At 39.3% G+C, this 23,960-nt stretch overlaps 1 protein-coding gene across 1 annotated transcript; it reads right to left on the bottom strand.

The window, feature by feature from the left end:
- Positions 1-4,097: 4,097 nt before the first annotated feature.
- DDX43 (DEAD-box helicase 43) lies at positions 4,098-22,090 on the bottom strand. Its single transcript, XM_043591812.1, has 17 exons — positions 21,841-22,090; positions 19,843-19,898; positions 17,786-17,912; positions 16,595-16,726; positions 14,825-14,906; positions 13,805-13,961; positions 13,472-13,590; positions 12,908-13,018; positions 12,402-12,543; positions 11,389-11,489; positions 9,715-9,802; positions 8,590-8,717; positions 8,250-8,359; positions 7,340-7,478; positions 6,610-6,697; positions 5,771-5,923; positions 4,098-4,249 (listed from the first exon to the last, which is right to left on the bottom strand). Exons 1-16 carry the CDS (start codon positions 22,088-22,090, stop codon positions 5,810-5,812), a joined length of 1,944 nt encoding a protein of 647 aa, XP_043447747.1. The 3' UTR covers positions 4,098-4,249; positions 5,771-5,809.
- Positions 22,091-23,960: the final 1,870 nt, after the last annotated feature.

Genomic DNA, 23,960 nt, shown 5'->3' with positions numbered 1-23,960 from the left:
GTTGAATGCATCAGTTTTCTCCTTTATAGTCTGTGCATTTTATATATCCTGTTTAACATACTAAGAGAAAAATTAGACATTTGGAGGAAAGTTTTGGGGACAGTAAATCCTAAATAAATAGAAAACTAGACAAACAAAAATCAAAACTACTTTTTCAACGTTTATTTATTTTGGGGACAGAGAGAGACAGAGCATGAACGGGGGAGGGGCAGAGAGAGAGGGAGACACAGAATCAGAAACAGGCTCCAGGCTCTGAGCCATCAGCCCAGAGCCCGACGTGGGGCTCGAACTCCCGGACCGCGAGATCGTGACCTGGCTGAAGTCGGACGCCTAACCGACTGCGCCACCCAGGCGCCCCAAAACTACTTTTAATTCCAGGAAGCAAATATGTGCAAGAAAAGTCTGATTTGATAATATCGCTCAGCTGTAATTGTATGTGAAGGCAAAGTAATATAACCATTGACTATCAGTGTCATCAAAATTATGATTATTTAAGGAGGATAAAGGAATAGACTGAGTGCTTATATGGTGATAGTGAGGTAGAGGGGTTGGATTCTGTAGTTTCCTATTGCTCCATAACAAGTTACCACAAATTTGGTGGCTTAAAACAACACACATTTATTTCAGTGTTTGTTGATCAAGATTCTGAGCATGGCTCAGCACAGGGTCTCACAAGGCCACAATAAAGGTGTCAGCTGGGGCTGCTGTTTCATCTGGCACCAGACGGAGAAGGATCCACATTTGTTGGCAGCATTTATGTATTTACATTGCTAAGGCTGAGGACTTCAGTTTCTATCAGCCAGAGGTTGCCCTTAGCTGCTAGGAACTGCCTACAGTTCCTCGCCATGTGAGTCTCCCAGCATTGACAGCCCACACAACATGGCAGTTTGCTTCAAAGCTCAAGGGAAGGACAGACTCCAGCAAGAGGCTGCGCTACTGTTTTATTTAACGTAATTCCATACATATAATCATGTACACTCCATCTCCTTTACCATTCCACTTGGAAGCAAGTCACAGGTCCCATGCATACTCAAGGGGAGGGGAATCCCTCAAGAGTGCTGTGTCAGTTTAGCCAGCTATACAGGTAGGAGACAACAGTCCCCACAAGACTAGCCTTACCTCTGACACCAATTGCGGTTTCAGGAGATTCCCAAAAGCATTCTTAGGATTGATAATTCACTGAAAAGACTCAGAAAACTCACTGAAGCAGCTACACTCGTGGTTACTGGTTGCAATTTATTACAGGGTATAAAGATTCAGGTTAAAATTAGTCAAGGGAAAAGCACTCAGCAGCGTCCAGGAGGATACCAAACACAGAGCTTCTATTCTCCTTTCCCTGTGGAGTAGTGGATGCATTATTCTCTTGGCATCCATATATATAATACACATGAAATATGGCCAACCAGGGAAGCTCACCTGGGCCAGAGTGTACAGAGTTTTTATTGAAACTCCGTGGTCAACTCCCTACATGTCTAACCTCAGAGTCCAACCACTGTGGAGGTCAAGCATCATGATCCAAAGGCCCACCATAAATCACTTTGTTAGACTTTCTGGGCTGTTCCAAGGGCTTACTGATTACCTTCCAGAAGTCAATGGCAAAGGCAAGACCTCTGAGTTAGGTTTTTAACTTGAGTTAGGGCCGTATCTTTATTACCTAGATATAAAGCCCAGGAGGGTGAGGGTCATGGAGCCACCCTAAGAGTATAACCAAACAAGGCTAAATTATTTCTTACAATGAAAATCAGTGAATATCAAATTTGAAAAACCTAGAAAATGCAATATAAGTATGTTATTTAGAAACGGCTAAAAGATGAAGTGGTTACATCTTGGTAATGGAAAAACGGGGGAAGGTGTGGGGACTTCTTTTTAAAAATTAAGCCATGCCCTTTGTAGCAACATGGATGGAACTGGAGAGTGTTATGCTAAGTGAAATAAGCCATACAGAGAAAGACAGATACCATATGGTTTTACTCTTATGTGGATCCTGAGAAACTTAACGGAAACCCATGGGGAAGGGGAAGGAAAAAAAAAAGAGGTTAGAGTGGGAGAGAGCCAAAGCATAAGAGACTCTTAAAAACTGAGAACAAACTGAGGGTTGATGGGGGGTGGGAGGGAGGGGAGGGTGGGTGATGGGTATTGAAGAGGGCATCTTTTGGGATGAGCACTGGGTGTTGTATGGAAACCAATTTGACAGTAAACTTCATATATTGAAGAAAAAAAAAAAAGAAAAAAGAAATAAGCCATGTTGGGTTTCCATCAACCTTCCCTGTTGGCACCAGCATCAGTGGTGATCAAGACCAAAGCTAATTATGTCAGAGGCAAACATCCTCTGGAGGGGCTGCCCAGCATTCTGGGCCCAGGGCCCTGTCACCTACCCAGTCTCTGAGGTCCCACCAGAAATCAGGCCCTGATCTCCAGAACACCCTCCCTGAAATCTGGCCCAATGGATGCCATGTGGCTCCAGTCCAAAAACCCCATCATAATTTGTTTTAAGTTTGAGAGAGTGAATGAGCTGGGGAGGGGCAGAGAGAGGACAGAAGATCTGAAGCAGACTCTATGCTGACAGCAGAGTGCCTGATGTGGGCCCCAAACTCATGAACCGTGAGATCATGACCTGAGCTGAAGTCAAACACTTAACTGAGACACCGATGTGCAGGAAACCCATCATTTTGAAGATCATGGCCCATACTGTAGTGATCCCATCCATCCACATTACTCGAAGGAGCCGAGCCCAAGGATTGCTTTTTTTCTTGGAGGAAAACAAACCCTCCAGCAAGAAGCCTGCTCGGAGGACCTCTTTAAGACATGTAGCATCCCAGGCACTCCCACTGCCACTCCTGTGCTATACCCCCTGAATGTTGAGTCCAACTCCAGGAAAGATCTGGACGCCAGAAACTTAGAAATGTCTAATAAAGGCAATCTTCCAGCCAGGGGGAGACCCTTGGCTCTGCCTCCACCTCCACCACAGGCCATTGGTCTGTATTGCCTTGGCTTTGAGGGGCTGCTGAGGTCAGGAGACTTGGTCAGTCTCATCTGTGCTGTGTCCAAAGTCCTCAGGGTCCCTGTGAAGCTCTGGGCCCCAGATACAACTCCTTCCCAAATCTGCCAGCCGTAAAAGAGGAACGACTTTGTCTTTCTGTGCTGCAACCTGGATTCTGACTTACAGGTTCACTTAGTCTAATGAGTCAACTCTGGTAAACTTTTTTTGACTACTTTTATTATGAAAATATTCAAATATACACAGAAGTAGAAAGGGTAATATATTATCATATGTCTACCACCTGGCTCCAACAATATCATTTTAGTTTTCTGGTTTCACTTGTGGTCATTGAATTTGAAATTATACACTTTTTATTTCTACGTTTTATCTGGTGGTTCCTATTCTCATATGCTATGGCACATTTTTAATGTTTATTTTTTGAGAGAGAACACGCAGAAGCAGGGGAGGGGCAGAGAGAGGACTGAAGTAGGCTCCAGGCTGAGCTGTCAGCACAGAACCCAACACAGGCTCAGGAGCTGTGAGATCACGACCTCAGCTGAAGTCAGATGCTTAACCAACTGAGCCACCCAGGCATCCCAAGAAACTACTTTTGTATGAATGTGTAGTAATGTAAGAGGAGGTAAAGCCCTAACCAATTATACACAAAGTGTTAATATAACTATCATGTACAGAACAGAAAACTATTCAAAACTATAAAGAGAAGTTGGGGAATGAGATTAGTCTAAGAATCTTTCGTGGAAACGAAATTTTATTTTTCCTAGGATTTATTTTAGCCTATAGGCTGAAACTTAAGCACTGTTGCATATCCTAGTCTCATGAAACCCTTTTACTCTTTCATTTAGAAGTAGGTGAAGTATAATTATTTAGACAAACACTCCCAAATAAAGTTCTATTTAACAAAATTAAAGGGCTATTCAGGGTAAGAGATCACCTTATCTTTTTATCATAGAAAAAAATTGTCAACAGTATCTTTTTCACTGCCATGGCATCTGCACAGGCTTTAAACTCTTTAAAGACTGACATTAATAGAGCAACATTTTAGGAGATAAAATGTACTTTTATTTTCAAATAAAGATAATAAAATTGGAAAATTAACTCAAGTTTAAATGTTTGATTTTATTAAAGAAGGTATAAAACATTGAATTCCACCTTTTTAAACACTATTTTAGAATCAGTCATCTCTTCATACAGCCAGCATGTTTGCAATATTTCCACATATCCTAAATAGTATCTCTAAAGTCTCGAAATCTGAAAAATAAGAGAAAAACATAAATTGCTATTCCCAAGCCTTTAAATTTTAAACTGTGATAAAATTCATGTAACAAAATCTGCCACAGTGACCATTTTAAATATAGTTTAGTGTTATGTATCTTCATTTTTATACAGCCACTCTCTAAACTTTTTTATCTTGCAAAACTGAAAATCTATGCCCATTAAACACCTCCCATTTTCCCCCTTTGGCTCCTGAAAACCACTCTACTTTCTCTAGAAGCTGACTACTCTACCTACCTACGTTGTTAGGTGGAATTACACAGTATTTGTCCTTGACTGGCTTATTTCATTTAGCATAATATCCTCAAGGTTCACCCATGTTGTACCATCCTGTCAGAATTTCCCTTTACACACCAATTAGTTTCTCTGTTTATGCCTGGGTTGCCTCCATCTTTTGGCTATTAAGAAAGCTATGAACTTGGGTGGACAAACCTCTTAGGGACCCTGCTTTTAATTCTCTTGGATATTAACCCAGAAATGAAATTGCTGGGTTATTTGGTTTTTTTGAGGAACTGCTTTATTTTGCAGTGATACACACCTTACATTCCCACCAATAGTGCACAAAAGTTCTAATTTTACCCCTCCTCGCCAAAACTCAGTTTATTTGATACTAGATACTCTATAATAGCCATCTGAATGTGTGTGAGACAATGTCATTACAGTTTTTATTTGCATTTCCCCAGTGATTAGTGAGGCTGAGCATCTTTTAGTGTTTGTTGTCCATTTGTGTATCTTTGGAGAAAGGTATATGGAAGTCATTTGCCCATTCTTTAATCGGGTTTTCATTCAGTTTTGAGTTCTCTATTAAGTACTAATTCCTTCAGATATGGTTCACAAAAAAAATAGAGGTATCATGCTAAGCAAAAGTCAGAGAAAGACATACTATGATTTTACTCGTGTAATTTAAGAAAACACAAGCAAAGGAAAAAGAGACAAACCAAGAAACAGATTCTTAACTAGAGTACAAACTGCTAGTTATCTGAGGGGAGGTGATTGGGAGATAAGTGAAATAGGAGAAGGGGATCAAGAAGGGCACTTGTGATGAGCACTGGGTGGCTGTCAGTGTTAAAAAATCCTCTGGAATTTATTCATATAGCCCCCTACTGGACAATTAGGTTAGTCTTTTCCTACTACAAATATTGGAATAAATATGCAGACATATTTATAGAATACATTCCTAAAGTTAATACCTGAAAAGGTTATGTATGTATTTGTAATCGATACATTATCAAATTGCACAGAGCTTCTACCAATTTATACCTCAGCCAACTCAGTTACTCTTAATGAGATTTCTATACAACTTAAAATTTTCAACTCTCTAATACTTGCAACTCTAAATGAGATATATTAACTGGAACTTATATAAAAGTTAAATAACCCCTAATAATTTGGGTTAATGACTCTTAGAGATACTGCTGATTGCAACAAACATAGTAACAGTGTAGTTAAGGAAAACAGGCTGTTGGAAATCCAAAATTTGGAAGTGTTAAATTTTACCTTCTGTAGGTAGACTGGTACCACTTTTCAACAAGGACATTAGTAATAACATTTCTTAGGTTTTCCTTGGGGTTTTCCCAATTTTTCCATTTCTCTTCTCAGTTTATTTGCCTTGTATCTCTCGGCCATTGCCATAAGTTCATCTGGGACATTCTGAAACATTAAATGTTTATTACTAGGAATGAGATTTTCTTGCAGAGTGAAAGCTTTTCTTGGCAGTTTTAAAAATTTTTTCTATTGTTTATTTGAGAGAGAGACAAAGAGCAAGAGTGGGGGAAGGGTAGAGAGAGGGAGACAGAATTTGAAGCAAACTCCAGGCTCTGAGCCGTCAGCACAGAACCTGCTCCCAATCCCGTCCCCTTCTCTCTGCCCCTCCCCTCTCAGAAATAATTAAAAAACTATTTCAAAAAATAAATGAATAAAACCAGACTGATCTTTAAAAACTTCCATGACTATGCTACCACTCCCTGCTTGCATGGCCCTTTACAGCTGCTTGCCAGTCCCCTTAACTACTGTAACTGGTGCCACTTTCTGTATGTTCTTTCTTACCACTGGGCCTGAATGTTCGCCTGCTAGAACATGTATCCCTTTCTTGTACATTCTTCCAAACTCCGCCACATTGGCTTCTTCCTCAGTATAATTTCCATTGAAGCTCACTACCATTAGATCAGGTTCCCCAATTATATACCATAGCTCCTTGTCTTTGCCATGCTATAGCACTCATAACATGTTTAATGTTTTTTCCTGACAAGCGCTAAGCCCCGGTACTTGGAATAAATGAAATTATTTGAACATTAGAAAAGTGATACAAGGTAGAGTTCTGAGTTGTTTATTCTCACCTGATGTGTTCTTTCCAGAATGTTAATTAACTCACCAGCGATCCTCCAGTCATTTCTAGTGATGAGGGTAATAGACATTCCAGTCTTCCTATAAAAGGGGACGAGTGCATGTAATTCAATTTTATAATCTGTACTCACGATTCAGTTAGCAAAACAATAAAAATAGCAAAACCTCAACTTTTTCACAAGCCCAAATACGTTATTCATTAAAAGTTAGCATTACTCCAACAGCAATTTGGAATCTCAATAATCTGGAGCTGTTCTATTTTTATTTTAGAGAGAAAGAGTGTGCATGCAAGTGGGGGAGAGGCAGAGGAGGAGAGAGAATCCCAGGCAGGCTTGATGCTCAGTGTGACCCTGGGATCATGACCTGAGCTGAAACCCAGCATTGGATGCTCAACTGACTGAGCCACCCAGGCACCACTGTTTCAACTGCGTATTCCCAAGGGATTTGCTAGTAGTCCTCTTACACAGGAACAGTAGAGTATCCACTGTGGATAGCTCAGTGTGACACTGTAGATATAAAGCAAAGAGTAGAATAAGAAACAGCTGCAACTAATCAGAGAGGCATCTGGTTGAATCTGGAACAGGCCAATTGGACAGGGATAAAGTAGCAAAGCAAGTGGCACAATTTACAGGCAAGACCAAAAAACACTTTTCTAGCTAAGAATCATTTGTGAACGGAGTAATGGTGGTTGGCTGCTTTCATAGGTAGACTGTGCTTACTTACCCTGCCCTTCCTGTGCGGCCTACTCTATGTACATATTCTTCAATGTTCCGGGGGAAATCGTAATTATAAACATGTGTGATGTCGTGGACATCAAGACCTCGAGATCCTAAGTCTGTGGCAATCAGTATTCTTATTTTACCTAAAGAATAAAACCAAAAGAATATACATTCTGGCATAAACCAACCCAAGACATATCAGAAAAGTATATTCTCCCCTAATATCTAATTGGGTGAACCACTGTTACTTGTAATATTAAAATACTTATGACAGTGAAAATTAGAAAGGGATATTTGTATATATATTTATATATAATACAATATAATAACATAATATTTATATATATTTATATTTCTTTTAAACTGCTGGCAAGTTATAACACAATATACATCATGGTTCAGCAGATAGTCCCTGCATCACCTGAACCATGTCAAAGATATACAACTTTCAGGTAAATTAATGGTAGTACCCCACATTGCAAATTACCTTGATATGCAGGTTTAAATATTAGTTCTTGGGAGTTTGGATAGCTAAATATATTTAATATATGACTAAAACGTATTCTTAATTTGAGAGTGTGCACCCAAGCAGGGGAGAGGGTCAGAGGGAGAAAGAATCTGAACCCACGCTCAGCACTGAGCCTAACGTGGGGCTTGATTCCATGACAGTGGGATAAAGACCTGAGTTGAAATCAAGAGTCAGATGCTGAACTGACTGATCCACCCAGACGCCTGTGAAAATCTGAATATTCAGAGCTCTAGCAAGTAGTTTTGGGATCTGCAAAATGAGGACAGATCTTAGAAATGGGTTCCATGAAAAGGTGCTGTCACTCAGCCAGGTGCAGGCATTATACACTTAAACTGGATCAAATACTAATTGTGTAATGTACCTGTTTTTTTTTTTTTTAATATACCTGTTTTAAAGTTTTCTAATGCTTTCTCTCGGTCTTTCTGTTCTCTGTTGCCGTGAAGGGACTCCACTGATATATGTTGCAGGATCAGGTCACTTGATAAGTGATCGGCACTGAAGCAAAAGATGAAGTCAGTGATCTTAAGTGCTTATTCTAATACCACTATCAATTTATTAGTTTTACTTGTATTAGCAAGGACTATTCCATTCTATTTACTTCTATTAGCAGAAGACTGAAACATACTGAAAGATATATATACACTGTTTGAAATTAATATACAAATAGAGCTAATGCTAAACACATCAGTTTGATGATTTAATGATGTAAAAGAAAAAATACTCACACAGCTTTTCTACTAACAAACACGATGACTTTGTCTTTGGGAGACATGTTTTCTAGAAAAGTTTGGATATGAGATCGCTTCTCTTCTTCTGTGGTGACAATTATGTTTTGTTTCACCGTACTTACTGCCTAAAGGAGTCAAAAGATCAGTACATCAAAATTGATAGGCAAACAATATACACTGGCTCAAAATGTATCTATCGCTATCACTGGTTAAGTTTTAATAAACTGCCAAGGGGAAAAAGGCAGATCATCTCAAAAGGACCTGTTTCTACTCAAAGATTTATCATTCAGCCTCTTGCTTCTTACTTATTCACCCAAGCTGAGTTGGAAACTTGAGTACTTGGCAAGTTAGTTGAAAGTAATTGGTTACCATTGTTGGGAAAGATGACCAGAGTGAGGCCAAACTGCCATGAATTTGGGTACAGTTATTATAATGAAGGAGGATGATCAGCTTGGGACAAGAGTTTCCATTCAGTGAGTATTCTGACACTTTAATGCAAAATTTTAAAATATCATCGATACAATTTAACCCAGAGATAAAATGGGTTTTAATAGCATTTAATGAAAGGAATGCCATATCTAGCCAAACTTTTCATGCAATCTAATGAAATGAGCCTAGGCAATGACCTATCACTATTACTTGTAATTAAAAGATCAATTTTTCAATAATGATTAATCGAACATTCAATTTCGATTAAGTGGAAGGCCAGGGAACTTTCAAAGGAGGAGATACATAATGGAGATCTTTATGGATTGTATAATTACTGATATCTGAACCCACTGATCCATCGTAATTTCACCAAAACACCAGACTTACACACATGCACTTGTTGACCTTGTTCATAACCTGATTAACAGGATTAAATAAAAATGAGATATCAGGAAAACAGGAAAAAGGACTGGATAGGAGGGTATTGAGGGATTATTAAAATTTTAGATGTGAAATAACTACCATAATTGTTAAAATTAGTCTTGGATGTATACTGAAGTTTTTATCAATGAATCATACGTATCTAAGATTTTCTCTATAACTAGGGAGTGGACAGAGTTGTCATGTCAAAACAAAGTAATTACAATTCTCATAAGAAATATTTTTGGTAATAGTAATAAAAAACAAGCTTACAATTAGGTCCAAAGTACCAACATATACAATCATGGGCTCTTTTAAATAAGACTGTGCAAGTCGACGGACAGCATATGGCCACGTTGCACTGGAAATAAAGCATGATACAAACATTAAAATTTTATCATAAAAAATTACCATTTCCCTAAGAATGCTATGAATCAGATTACCCATAGAAGACAAATTTAGTACTTTTAAATAAGGAGGACTTTTACAGAATGTGTACTTCACAAAGAATTGCTGGACCAGAGTGAGGCTACTAGATGATACCTTTAAATAAGCTGAATTAAAAAGTTTATAAACCAAGGTGAAGGAGATCTATGCCTTAAATTCTAATCAAAAGGGGCGCCTGGGTGGCGCAGTCGGTTAAGCGTCCGACTTCAGCCAGGTCACGATCTCGCGGTCCGTGAGTTCGAGCCCCGCGTCGGGCTCGGGGCTGATGGCTCAGAGCCTGGAGCCTGTTTCCGACTCTGTGTCTCCCTCTCTCTCTGCCCCTCCCCCGTTCATGCTCTGTCTCTCTCTGTCCCAAAAATAAATAAACGTTGAAAAAAAAAATTAAAAAAAAAAATTCTAATCAAAAATGAATTCAAGATTTAGATTAGTTTTCCCCTGGCCTTTATAAAACAGTATTGTCAGCATACATTGTCAGTCGAAAAACCAAGTGCTTATGCAAAATAAAAGCATTTTAAGTGTACTGAAAGGACATGTAAATTCAAATGTTTCTTCATCCATACAAAGTAATCTTACCTTTTGTACTTTCACTGTAGTTATAACAATGGAACTATTAGTAACAAATGAGGACATACTTCCAATTATACACTATTCTTTTTAATGTTAATGGCACAAAGGTTATAAGCCACAGAGAAAAGTGTATAGATCACTCTGCATTTATTTTTATTTAATGTTTTTATTTTATTTGAGAGAGACAGTGTGAGCGGGGAACAGAGAGGAAGACAGAATCTGAATCAGGCTCCAGGTTCTGAGCTATTGGCAGAGCCCGACTGAGGGCTCGAACTCAAACCGGAAGATTATGACCTGAGCCAAAGTTGGATGCTAAACTGAGCCACCCAGGCTCATTTAAATAACATTGTTTCTCAGTTTTATCATGGGCAAAAAACTATTCAGTATCAAAGGTTTGTCTCTAAGAACAGGTGCATGTTTTCAAATGTGAGGCCCCCACTTCTGAAACAATCTCCCCTCCATGAGTTCCCTGTGTGTTTTCACAGGAATGTCTACCTATAACTTAGGAAATCCAAATCATTATTATACTGCTACACTGAATTGCTGTACTAAGTGATGACATAATGTCTTTCACCGAAGCATCTCAAGATACCTTCAATACTCTAACATCCTGTAGGGGAATTAAGAATGGAGTCTAGGGGCGCCTGGGTGGCGCAGTCGGTTAAGCATCCAACTTCAACCAGGTCACGATCTCGCGGTCCGTGAGTTCGAGCCCCGCGTCGGGCTCTGGGCTGATGGCTCGGAGCCTGGAGCCTGTTTCCGATTCTGTGTCTCCCTCTCTCTCTGCCCCTCCCCCGTTCATGCTCTGTCTCTCTCTGTCCCAAAAATAAATAAACGTTGAAAAAAAAAATTTTTTTTAAATAAAAAAAAAAAGAATGGAGTCTAGTCCAGTGATTTCTATTTTGTAGACTAGCAATTAGGCATATTACCTACCTTGTCATAATTGTCTGCCTGTCAGGGCGCACATCTAATAAAATCTTCATTATCTGGGGTTCAAATCCCATGTCTAGCATCTTGTCAGCTTCATCTAATACCTGCATTAAAATGATTGTGGCTACATTAGATATGGGAGGTAACTAATATGCTGTTAACATACTATAATAAGGTAATTCTCTCATTTCCCCTATTACTTAAGCCAGTATTTTATTTTAGAAGAATACCTTTTGAGAAAGATAGGAGTTGGGGAGAGTCCCACCCAGGCTCCCTCACACCTGGTGAGGTGAGATCATGACCTTAGCCAAATTCCAGAAGAGTCTAATGCTTAACTGACTGAGCCACCCAGGTACCCCTTAAGCCACTATTTTAATTTCTTCAGAACAAATAAGGGCGGATCTAGTTGTAACACAGATTGATTTAAGCTGGCTTACAGTTTCTAGATCTAATGAAAAAAATGTTAATGTCGGGGCGCCTGGGTGGCTCAGTCGGTTGAGTGCCCGACTTTGGCTCAGGTCATGATCTCACAGTTTGTGAGTTCAAGCCCCGCGTCGGGCTCTGTGCTGACAGGTCAGAGCCTGGAGCCTGCTTCGGATTCTGCGTCTCCCTCTCTCTCTGCCCCTTCCCTGCTCATGCTCTGTCTCTGTCTCTCAAAAATGAACATTAAAAAAAAAATTATTAAAAAAATGTCTAAAATATCTACATGGATTTTAATTTTTTACTTATCTACATTTTCTAATATTTATAAAAATTGAAATAGAATGCAAAGCATAGTCCTTTGGTTTTGGCTCAAATCATGATCTTGGGGCTTTAAGCCCTGCATCGGGCTCTGTGTGGGCTCTATGCCAGCAGCAGAGCCTGCTTGGCATTCTCTCTGCCCCTCCCCCACTCGTGTTCTCTGCTTCTCAAACTTAAAAAAATAAAACTATTACAACATGGATAGTATTCTAAGACTGTTTTAATAAGAATTCTATCCTTCCTCCCAGTATCCCAAACCCTCACTCCATGATTACCAAGTAAGTTATGCTTCTGAGGTCGACAAAGTTATTCATTTGTAGATCATTCAGTCTTCCAGGAGTTGCAATAATAATATCTACTCCTTTTTTCAGTTCTTGTATCTGACCATTTCTATCTCCTCCACCATATATACAAACACTTAAAAAAAAAGAGGTACATGTTCAGGCAAGGAATGTCCCATTACAACGCAAAATCCCAACCAAAGCATTTTGGGTACAAAAAAAGGTATGTAAATCAGAAAGTATCAGATACCCTCTGGGTAGTATTTGTCCCTTTGTAAGAACTATCCACACCCATCAACCCTCAGTGATGTGTTCTAAAGAGCCATATTTGCATCACTGTTACTTGATGTCACTGACCTGGCTACCTTTGATTTAGAGTGGGGTACTGACCCATGCTGAGCCAATCACATTCTCTAAATGTGTAAAAAATGGGGACAATGTATAAAGCTATGAATTATTAAAATGCCCTTAGAAGAATGGACAATGAAATGACAACATACCTTTTAAGGCCTTTATATGAGTACTTAGAACATTCCGCTTGTACTTGAAGAGCTAATTCCCTAGTGGGTATAAGGACTAACATTCCGGGTCCGTTCCTTTTTTCTCTAATTCTTTGGAGAGAAAACAATTATTAAAGTACCTGTCTCAGGTACATATAGTACATTCATTCACCGCTTTCAGAATTTGTAGGAATGAATGTCAGAAGTCACATACATTCACCACAAAATGTGGAGTACAGAAAAACGGCACAACAAAACACCAACGGCCCAGATACCAGCCTTTTCATTTAACATGGCCAACGCTTTCCCTGTGTCAAACATTCCCACACAATTGTATTGGACGTAATTATTTAAACATTTCCAATATTTCACTATTAAGACTACCTATCACTTCCTAAAAATCCTTTGTCAGCTTATACTCTGACCAGGCCAGTATAAGTTCATTTCCCTGAGGCTAGGCATACTTTTTGGCCAGTGCAACAGATGAAAGAAACTTTAATTGCATCTTTGATATCCACATATATTAAGCCCCTATGAAGAGAACCCAGCTGTAGAAATTCTTACACAGGCTGTAAATCGAGATGGATGAATCCAGGCATTAGGTAGGACAATGTCTTCCCTGTTCCAGTTTGGGATACTCCTATAAGATCTATTCCTTGTAGGACTATTGGCCATGTCTGTGACTAAAACAGAAATATTAAAAGTGAATCTTTCAGTCAAATGCCCCTCCTCTCCCTGCCACAAACTTCTTTCAACATTTTTTTTCATGCTAGGTCCTGCTGGTACAGGGGATGCTCACAAGGGATAGTTACTCCCTGGTGATTTAACTTCTAATAATCAGACATTGTTTGGGGGGAAAAAACTGTCAGTAAAACATTGGAATTAAAGAAACCATACCTGAATTGGTGTCGGCTTCCTGAAACCTGCCTTTTTAATGTTTTCCATAACCTCAGGGTAATGTTTAAAGGCGTCCTCAAAAGTACAGGTAGGATTTGGTATCTGACGCTTCTGACCATTTTTCAAGTCATCACACATTATATTATAATTTTCTTTCCTTTAAGGAAAAAAGAGTATTAGTGGCTTTGGTCACTTTATTCCCCAAGTAAGAAATGTTTCCCAGCTAGTTCATCATATCTAGAAATTCAACTGCAACTGTCAAACTACAGAAAAATACAATAGAAGTGAGCCCATCTTTTTCTTATCAGAATAGTTAACAGAAAAGAAAAAAGATACATTGTATGAATGGGCCAATGAAATTTCATCGAAAGCTGAAGAATACAGCCTGAAAATCACATGCTTTATGATTTCTATCAGACTTGGCAAACACAAAGTTCTACAAATGTTCCACATACATTTACTGTCAACAATACTATCAAATGGAAATTTCTCATTTGACAAGTGATCACTTGTCCAAAGTCTGAGCCCTATTCCAATCCTAGAATAACTGTTCTGCTCTTCCATATTATCTTAGTTTTATAACAGACTGATAGAAAACACGTTGCTGTTAGGACTCAATTCCAGATAATAAGCACTGAAGAAGAGATGCTGATATTCATATCAACTTATGACTTAACAGTAGTAGAAATAATTCTCTAAAACTGCTGTCCAACACAGCAGGCACTGCACTAACCACAGTAGTCTTCCTGAGTTAAAAACTCAGCTCTTCAATTACACTAGCCACATTTTCAAAGTTCAATAGCTATCAATAGTGACTCCTCTATTGGACAAATACTATCCTTTTTCCATCTTTGCAGAAAGGTTTCTTGGATAGCAATGTTCTAAAATATTTCATGTAGGATGTAACCAAGTTCATCTGAATACCAGAAATGTAGTCTTTGATTACAGTAATTTTAAATGTTTGTCTGATGAGTTAATTTAATAATATAACAATACAAATACTTAAATAAAACTACTCACCTCCAACTTTCTACTTGCTCTTGTGACATTGAACTTGTTGCTTCTGACTCCTTGTAAAAATTTTTCTTAATTGCAGGTAAGTCTGAAACAAAGATGAAAATTAAAACTTTTTGATAAGTCAGGATTTATATTTCATTGAAATTTATTCAATAACAGAAGTTAAACTAATCTATTGATTAAATTCACCTTACAGGTTTAGACAGTTCTTTGCCAGTCAGACTTATGCTAGTCTCTTAAGAGATCTCCTGTTTTGGTTTCTTTCAATTACATTTTTCATCTGAGAAAGGGAGCCCTGATAATTAAGTTTAGTAAGAGAAAGAATACTTTACATAAGACAATCATCCCAATTGGTAAATCTTCTTCTCAAACACAGTAGACTGATTTTACCTTGTCTTTGAAGATCCATTTTATTTCTGTTTAGGTATAGAATATTTATTCTACTTTGAGGCTATTTTGTCTCCTTTCTTTTATAAGGCTAGCATACTTCCTCCAAACTTAAATCTTTTCTGGGCCCCCTATCCTTGATCTCCCTACCACATACTGTTCAGGGCAGCACTGGTAACTTAACATGCAGATGAACTGAACACTTAAAATGGTCATTGTTATATTTGTCACTATTAGTGCATTAGCTTTTTGCTTTTTAATTTAACTTTATTTTAGAGAGTTTGAGAGGGGGAGAGTGGGAAAGGGGGGAGGATGTTAAGCAGGCTCCACACTCAGTGCTGAGCCCATTGCAATTTTTTTTTTATTTATTTTTGGGACAGAGAGAGACAGAGCATGAACGGGGGAGGGGCAGAGAGAGAGAGGGAGACACAGAATCGGAAACAGGCTCCAGGCTCTGAGCCATCAGCCCAGAGCCCGACGCGGGGCTCGAACTCACGGACCGCGAGATCGTGACCTGGCTGAAGTCGGACGTTTAACCGACTGCGCCACCCAGGCACCCCCCATTGCAAATTTTAAATGACATTGTATTGCTGCCTTGTGATAGCCAAAATTAGTACCTGAATTTAGACTGAAGTTTAGTGGATGTGAAACATTACACTCCATAATTCCAAGTGCGAATCTCATTTAAGATTAATGCAAATGAAAAAAACCCTCATCTCTTCTCAAAAACTGTTTTTCTTTCTTATTAATGTTTTTCCCTTATTTTGCCCTTGTCAGCAAGGACACTCCAGAATCAATTTCTCAACCACATCCAACAATGTTAACCACTTATGGTTGGCATGTTCATTGTCTTCATTTTCCCCTTGGGCCTGATTTTCTATATTTTATTAAACTCTTGCCATGAATTACCTCCAATAAGACAAAAAAGTGTAATGTTTTTAAGTTTACTTTTTTTGGAAGAGAACTCAAATGGAGGAGGGACAGACAGGAAGGCACAAAACCTGAAACAGGCTCCAGGCTGAGCTGTCCATGCAGAGCCAGATGTGGGGCTTGAACCAATGAGCTGTGAGATCATGACCTGAGCCAAAGCTGGATGCTTAACTGACTGATCCACACAGACTCCCCATAAGTTTAATATTTTAATTTCCCAATTATAACACTGATAACAGCATAGAAAACATAGAAACAAGTCTTGCCACAGGGACTAACTGCAGCATTTAATGTTTTATTAACATTTTTCAAATTGACTTCATTACTAGAAATAAGATACATCTTAGAGGATAAAAACCTCAAGTAAAACCCACCCCCCCCCCAAAAAAATAAACCAAAAAAAAAACACCAAAAGTACACCAACACTAAATGTACATGTTAGGATACAGCACTAACCTTCCCACTTTTTCTTTTTCCATTTCAAAGCATCTTCTCGAATTTGATCCCAATCAATCAATGGCTGATTCTCTGTACTATTACCCTCTGTCCTTAAATCTCTTCCAACAGAAGGTTGGAATGCAACAATATCTGTTAAAATATTTTTTACCAAATTAGTTCAAAACAAATCCTAATTGTATAAATTACCCCACTTTACTGTTTTGTGTTTAAAAACCAGACAATAGGGGCACCTGGGTGGCTCAGTCTGCTTAGATCATGATCTCACGGTTGGTGAATTCAAGCTCCACCTCAGGCTCTGTGCTATCAGCTTGGAATTCTCTCTGCCCTTACCTGGTTCATGCACACTCTCTCAAAATACATACATACATACATACCAGAAAATAATGCTTAAAATATAAAGAGTAGGTTTTAGTACTATGATGCTATGACAATTTGTATAGTTTTTCAGTTACCAGAGTTACTGAAATGGAAATTTATTAAAGAAATGGAAATTAGTTTGAAAGCCTGGTGTTTGCTAATAAATCCCATATTAATCTTTACAACAATCCTGTGAGGCAGAGGTCACCCCAGGTTAACAGATAAAGAATCTTAAAGGCCTCCCAGAGCTTCCTTCCTAAGAAACACTAAGAGGCAATGCTGCCATCAACTTTAAGATGCCGTTTCTTTGTTACTCTCATATTTCCGGAAATGGCTCAATAATGGCTTTTCCTCTAGTCCAAGATCTGAGATTTTTTTAAGTAAACTATGCCTAACAGGTGGCTTAAACTCATAACCGCAAGATCAAGAGTCACATGCTCTACCAACTGAGTCAGCCAGGTGACCCTGAGATTTTTTTAAATGCCAAACTAGGTAGTTTTCAAAGTTGCTCACATTCTAGGGAAGAGATAGAATCAGAAGGTCATGACTAATCCTTTTACCATTAATAGTGAATGCATTAAAAGGTTATTTTGTTTTTTCTCACTTACCTGTGGCTAAAAGTAAAACTGCAAGGCTTCACTCACCATAGAGATTAAGTGTTTTAATGTAAGAAAATGAGGATTCTGGCATTTCAAAGGAAAAAATGCATAACAGATAAGATTTAATGACAGCAATCTGAAGATGTTATCAGGAAAAGCATCAACTAAGCAATTTTTAAACAAAGCAATTTTTAAAATTTTAACAAGGCGGTGCTATACAAAAATTACTTACCAATTCTAGGCTTTAAACTGTAACTTTCTTGTTGTTTAACAACATTATCTATCGCTGTTTTGGCCTTGGCCTTCATACCCTTGCTACCGAATATCCTGACCTGTGCATCAGGATAACCTTTTATTATCTAGAAGCAGGAGAAAAATAGGTGAGACTGAAGTCCTTTTACCATGCCCCCCTCCAAAAAAAAATCACTCAACTTCAAATAGCATAAAAATTTTAAGTAAATCTAGTATTGCTATCAGTGTCTTTAAGTTCTAATTGGAGGGGATTCTTCATTCTACAAATCTATCCTGAGATCTATCTCCTGGTTGGAGGAAAAGGAACAGGACAATCTAAATTTAAAAACTACCAGGTCAGGGGCACCTGTGTGGCTCTGTCGGTTAAGGTCAGACTCTTGATTTCAGCTCATGATCTCATGGTTCATCAAGCCCCTCATTGAGCTCTGCTCTTGACAGCAAGAGCATGCTTGGAATTCTGTCTCAAAATAACTTAAAAAAAAACCTACAGTGACAGTTATGCAATACATTTAGCAACTAGTGTTAGAAGATTAAACTGTTAATCTGACCTCTTTTTAACTATGAAATTGTAATTTGGCAAATCATACAGAACTGTAGGGATGTGGCAGATTAACCTATGTGCTATATTAATAGCAGATTGAATGGTCAGGTTATTTATGTAAAATTTTAACTTGAGGGAAAGCAACCTTACTACAAGGCTGACATGACATTTGAAGACTCTTGAAGTCACATCCTTAACTATGCATAATCCCAGATAACCTCATTGATTCAATATCTGGAAATTGCTATACCAAATGCTATCTTAGGCTGGTGATAATTAATAATTTCCACTATTTACAGACAACTCTGTTCTTTTTATGTTTATTTTTGAGAGAGGGCATGTGTGGAGGGGAGAGGCAAAGAGAGGGAGATAAAGAACAGGCTCATGTCAGTACAGAGCTGGATGCAGGGGTCAATCCCACAAACTGAGATCAAGACCAGAGTGAAAACCAAGAGTCAGATGGTTAGGGGCCCCTGGGTGGCTCAGTGTCCAACTTCAGCTCAGGTCATGATCTTGTGGTCAGTGAGTTCAAGGCCCGTGTTGGCACTGTGCTAACAGCTCAGAGCTGGGAGCCTGCTTTGGATTCTCTCTCTCTTCCCCTTCCCCACTCACAGTGTCTGCCTCTGAAAAATGAATAAAGCTTAAAAAACAAAAGTCAGATGGCTAACCCACTGAGCCACCCAGGCCCCCTGTATAAGTTCTTGAAATGAGGCTGAAATGAACACGGAGAGGATGGAAAGAATGGGGATGCAGGAGGTCTTAGGCCTCCCTGATGAGCAGGAGTTATATCAGCTAAGATAGGAGAGTGTCAGGAGCCCAGCTGTAAGTACTCAAGGAGTTCAGTGGAGGGAGTGAAGGCAAAAGAGGCTAGAGGTTAAAGGAGACAGATCAAGTGGACCATGCTAAGGAGTCTGGACTTCTTAAGAGCCTGAGATATTATGAAAAATTTTTATGCAGGAAAAGAAAACAAATTATGAAAACAATTTGTATCTTAGAAATATTGCCCTGGTCACAGTAGAGCCTAGTGAGAGGGGGATAAGACTAGAAGTGGGATGGAAGATTAGGGGAGAATGCCCCAAATGTGATTCCCCTTGAGAAATACAGGAAATATAAAGGAACGCAGTGACGGACTGGTTGCAAGATAAGGAGAGGGAAGTAATCTGAGATTTCTGGCTTGGGAACTGGGTGAATGATATCGCTGCTGATACTGGGAACACAGGCACAGGTCAGGGTTTGAGGGACGGGGTCCAAAAAGCACATGATGAATATTCAAGATCTCAATGTCAGTTGAGATTATCGCTAAAGATTTTTACCTCCAGGAGTCACAAAACCTAGACCTGGAAATGGACCACAATGTGGGACCATTCCTGAAAAAGAATGGCAGCCTGAAGAGTTTTGCCAATTCATTTAAATAACCAATATTATGTTAATAACTAATGAGAAATTACAGTTACAAATGAACTATGTTCTTTGAGGATTTAATACAGACCACTTACCTGTATTTTTGTGTTTGTTGTACTTTGTATGTCTTTTATTTTTGACCCACCACGACCTGTTTTTAATAAAATATTTAAGAGATTTAATCAAAGCCACAACTGGATATCACCTCACACCTATGAGAATGAGTATCAAAAATACAGGAGACAAGTGTTAATGAGGATGTGGAGAAAAGGGAAGCTTGTGTGCACTGTTGGTGGGAATGTAAATTGGTACAGGGACAGGTTAGTCAAAAACTAAAAATAGAACTACCCTATGATCCAGCAATTCCTCTTGTGGCTGTATATCCAAAGGAAACAAAACTGTTTCAAAGATATCTATCCTGTTCATTACAGCAGTATTGTATTATTCACAATAGTTATGAAGTGGAAACAACCTAAATGACTATCAACAGACCACTGAATGAAAAAAAATTTGGTATAGGGGCGCCTGGGTGGCTCAGTCAGTTGAGTATCCAACTTCGGCTCAGGTCCTGATCTCAAGGTATGTGGTTTGAGCCCACACTGGGCTGTGCTGATGACTGGGAGTCCCCAGCCTGCTTCAAATTCTGTCTTCCTTGCTCTCTGCTCCTCTCCAGCTCATGCTGTCTCTCAAAAGCAAATAAACACTAAAAAAAATTTTAATATTTAAAAATTGAAAAACATGTTATAAACATGCTAAAAAAGCTTTCAGCCTTAAAGTATTCCTTTTTTTTTTTTTTAATTTTTTTTTTCAACGGTTATTTATTTTTGGGACAGAGAGAGACAGAGCATGAACGGGGGAGGGGCAGAGAGAGAGGGAGACACAGAATCGGAAACAGGCTCCAGGCTCTGAGCCATCAGCCCAGAGCCTGACGCGTGGCTCGAACTCACGGACCGCGAGATCGTGACCTGGCTGAAGTCGGACGCTTAACCGACTGCGCCACCCAGGCGCCCCAAAGTATTCCTTTTTTGACAACATGATTGAAGCTTGAGGACATTATGCTAAATGAAATAAGCCAATCACAAAAAATAGAGCATGACTTTGAGATATCTAATGTAATCAGACATAGAAACAAAGATGATGGTGTTTGCCAGCGATGGGAAAAGGGGAAAATGGTGAGTTGTTCAGTGGGTAGTTGTCATCCAAGATGAAAACATTCCAGAGATCTGTCACACAACATTGCTTTTATAGCTAACAGTACTGTATTGCACTTAAATTTAAGCTTAAATACATGTGTGGTTTTTTTACAAGAAAAAAAAAGTGGCTCCAGAACCAACATTAAGCGGGTGTTCTCTAGCACAGAGTCTGCACTATCACAGGTGCTCAGTAAGTGTTCAGTGTGTGATTTATTGCAAATCTAGGGGCTTTCATTTATGGAGCATCACTCTTCAGATCTTTGAGCCTGAGCCTTCTTGAGGAACCAAATCCTTACCTGGTCTATCAATCAACTCTATTTAACAGCAGCCTGCAAAATGCTGTCGTTTTTCAAAACAGGTTTAGAAAAGGGTAAAACAAAATATTAGCTCTCATACCTAATAGGCAAAGTGCTCAAATTTATCCTGTCATAATGGCCACAAATGGGACAAATCTCCATTTCTATAAGTTTCTAAGTGTCTTTCAAAAATGAATGTCTCAGACTCAGGTGTACTAAGAAAAAAATATCCTGTTTTTCAGGAGGTAAATACCCAAGTAAAAGAAACAGTGCAAGATATTGCTACTGTTCTGAACAACCCTAATATCCTACACCTTCTTTAATGGCTCTAAATGGTGCTCAAAGAAACAGATTGGACTTGGACTGGTTCATTTTGGGTTAAGTCGTGACCTTTCACTCCAAAGATTTGATAAATCTAAGAGTTTGGTTTCCCAAAATATCAACTCCACAAAGTATCTAAAGTGACATCATTCTAGCATCAGATGGTATTAGAAAGATCACAGTTAAAGGCCTTGATTTCATTTGATGGCTGCTGAATGGAGGCGAAGAGAGTGGGTGGGGAGGCCCTGGCCCCGCCCCGCCTATCCAACCTTGTTACACTTACCGATCACAGCGCCGACCCACATGTTCTTCAATCCAAAGCAGAGCGGCGGTTCGCGGGCACCAGGCGCCACAGGCTGCGGGAGACCAGAGGAATTCCTCCAGCCGCCACCTCTGCCGCCCTTAGGGACCCCCTGACCTCTTCGATTTGAATCCTCCGTCGGCCTCCTTTCTGGAGCCCGGGACACTGCCGAGCCTCGTCGGGTCGCAACGACCCACGAGGAGGCGTTGGCGTCTGCTTCTTGCCTCGACATGGTTCCTTGAAGAAGATCCGGCGCGTCCGACGTCGCTCCAGTAGGGATCTGCACCACACCCCCGTGCCGTCGTAGTCTTAAATAAGGTATCCACGCAGCCGCTACTTAAGGAGCCCGCTCAAGGCTCGCCACGCCCTGGCCACGCACCCATTGGTGGACAAGATGTTGTGGGCGTGGTCCTCACTGTTTGACCAATCCACTTTTTCTATGATATGAGGGCTCCTCGAAAGAGTCAATGCGCAGGCTTTAGGTTGCTTTTCAGGTGTGGGACTTCCAAGGGTTCTGCTTTGTGCTTTGCTCTACGAAACTCCCAGCCCAACCACTCTCAACCTTAGTTGTTCAGAAACGTTTTTTAGCCGTGACTCGTAAACGTCAGCCATTTTTACAACATGACCCAGTACATACATAAAAATTTTGAAACAAAAGGTTAAAAAAACAGCACTTACCATTGTTCTAAGAGCAGCACTTTGATATATTTAATATTCATTTTTAAATCATTGGTTGTCATGCACAAAATTCAATGACCCACAGTTTAAAAACTCTCTGGACTGAAAAATGCTGCTTTAACTCTTCACACACTTGACCTGAATGTTTGCTGTATGCGAGGTAATGAAATTTAATAAATGCCTGCAGCACTCCCGTCATTGTAGTGTGGCTCTGTGGCTGGATGTATTATTTCAGGAAGCAAGTCGGCTAGGCGTGCCCCTACTTTGATTAGGATCTTTGAATTGTCTAAACAAATCTCAGTTCACTCATCTATAAAACAAAGTAGTTCTTTATTATGCTAGGTTCTCTGGTCCACGCTCAGGAATGAAAAAAAGAAAAAAAAAAGTACCAAACGTGATCCATCCAGGTTGAATGGGTTAACTCACATGGAATTAACTGTAACTTTCTTTCTTTTTCTTTCTTTTTTCTCTCTCTCTCTTTCTAAGTAGGCTCCTCAAGTAGGGTCAGATCCCAAGGTGGGGCTTGAACTCATCACCCTGAGATCCAGACCTGAGCTGAGATCAAAAGGCTGAGGCTTAACTGTCTAAATCACCCAGATACCCCAACTGTAACTCTTAATGTAATCATGTCTGGAGAAATAGGATTACAGTGCTATTGAAGCACCCAGGAAATATATAAAAGCATAAATGTGTCCTATACTTAATACCCATTCTCTAATCCTTATCTGAAATGGATAGTATTTTTATTGGATTAGATTTCTAATCCATTTTTATTTTTTTTTATTTTAACATTTATTTTCGAGACAGGGAGAGATAGCATGAACGGGGGAGGGTCAGAGAGAGATGGAGACACAGAATCTGAAGCAGGCTCCAGGCTCTGAGCTGTCAGCACAGAGCCCTACACGGGGCTCGAACTCACGGACCGTGAGATCATGACCTGAGCCGAAGTCGGCCGCTTAACCGACTGAGCCACCCAGGCGCCCCAAGATTCCTAATCCAATCCAATCTAGTTGAGTCAAATCGAATCCTAATATTGTGTTGAGAATTTTTGCACATAGGTCTATGAGAAAGAGGTCTGTAGTTTTCTTGCAGTGTCCTTGCTTTTGGTATTGGGTCAATGCTGGTCTCATAGAAAGAGTTAGAAAGTTTTCCTTTATCTTCTATTTTCTGCAAAAGATTGTAGAAAATTGGTGTAATTCTTCCTTAAATGTTTTGTAGAATTCACTAGTGAAAACATCTGGACTTGGTGCTTTCTGTTTTGCAGAGTTGTTAAATGTTGGTTTAATTTCTTTAATAGATATAGATATAATAGAAGTAGTTTATTTCTTGTGTGAATTTTGGCAGATTGTGTCTTTCAAGGAAAAAATCCATTTCAATTAAATCATCAAATTTGTGGACATAGAGTTGTTCATAGTACTCTTTTT

The sequence above is a fragment of the Prionailurus bengalensis genome, chromosome B2 (genome assembly GCF_016509475.1).
Source record: "Prionailurus bengalensis isolate Pbe53 chromosome B2, Fcat_Pben_1.1_paternal_pri, whole genome shotgun sequence".
NCBI lineage: Eukaryota > Metazoa > Chordata > Mammalia > Carnivora > Felidae > Prionailurus > Prionailurus bengalensis.
Note: the sequence above shows the minus strand (reverse complement) of the source record. Positions and strands in the feature narration are given on the sequence as shown.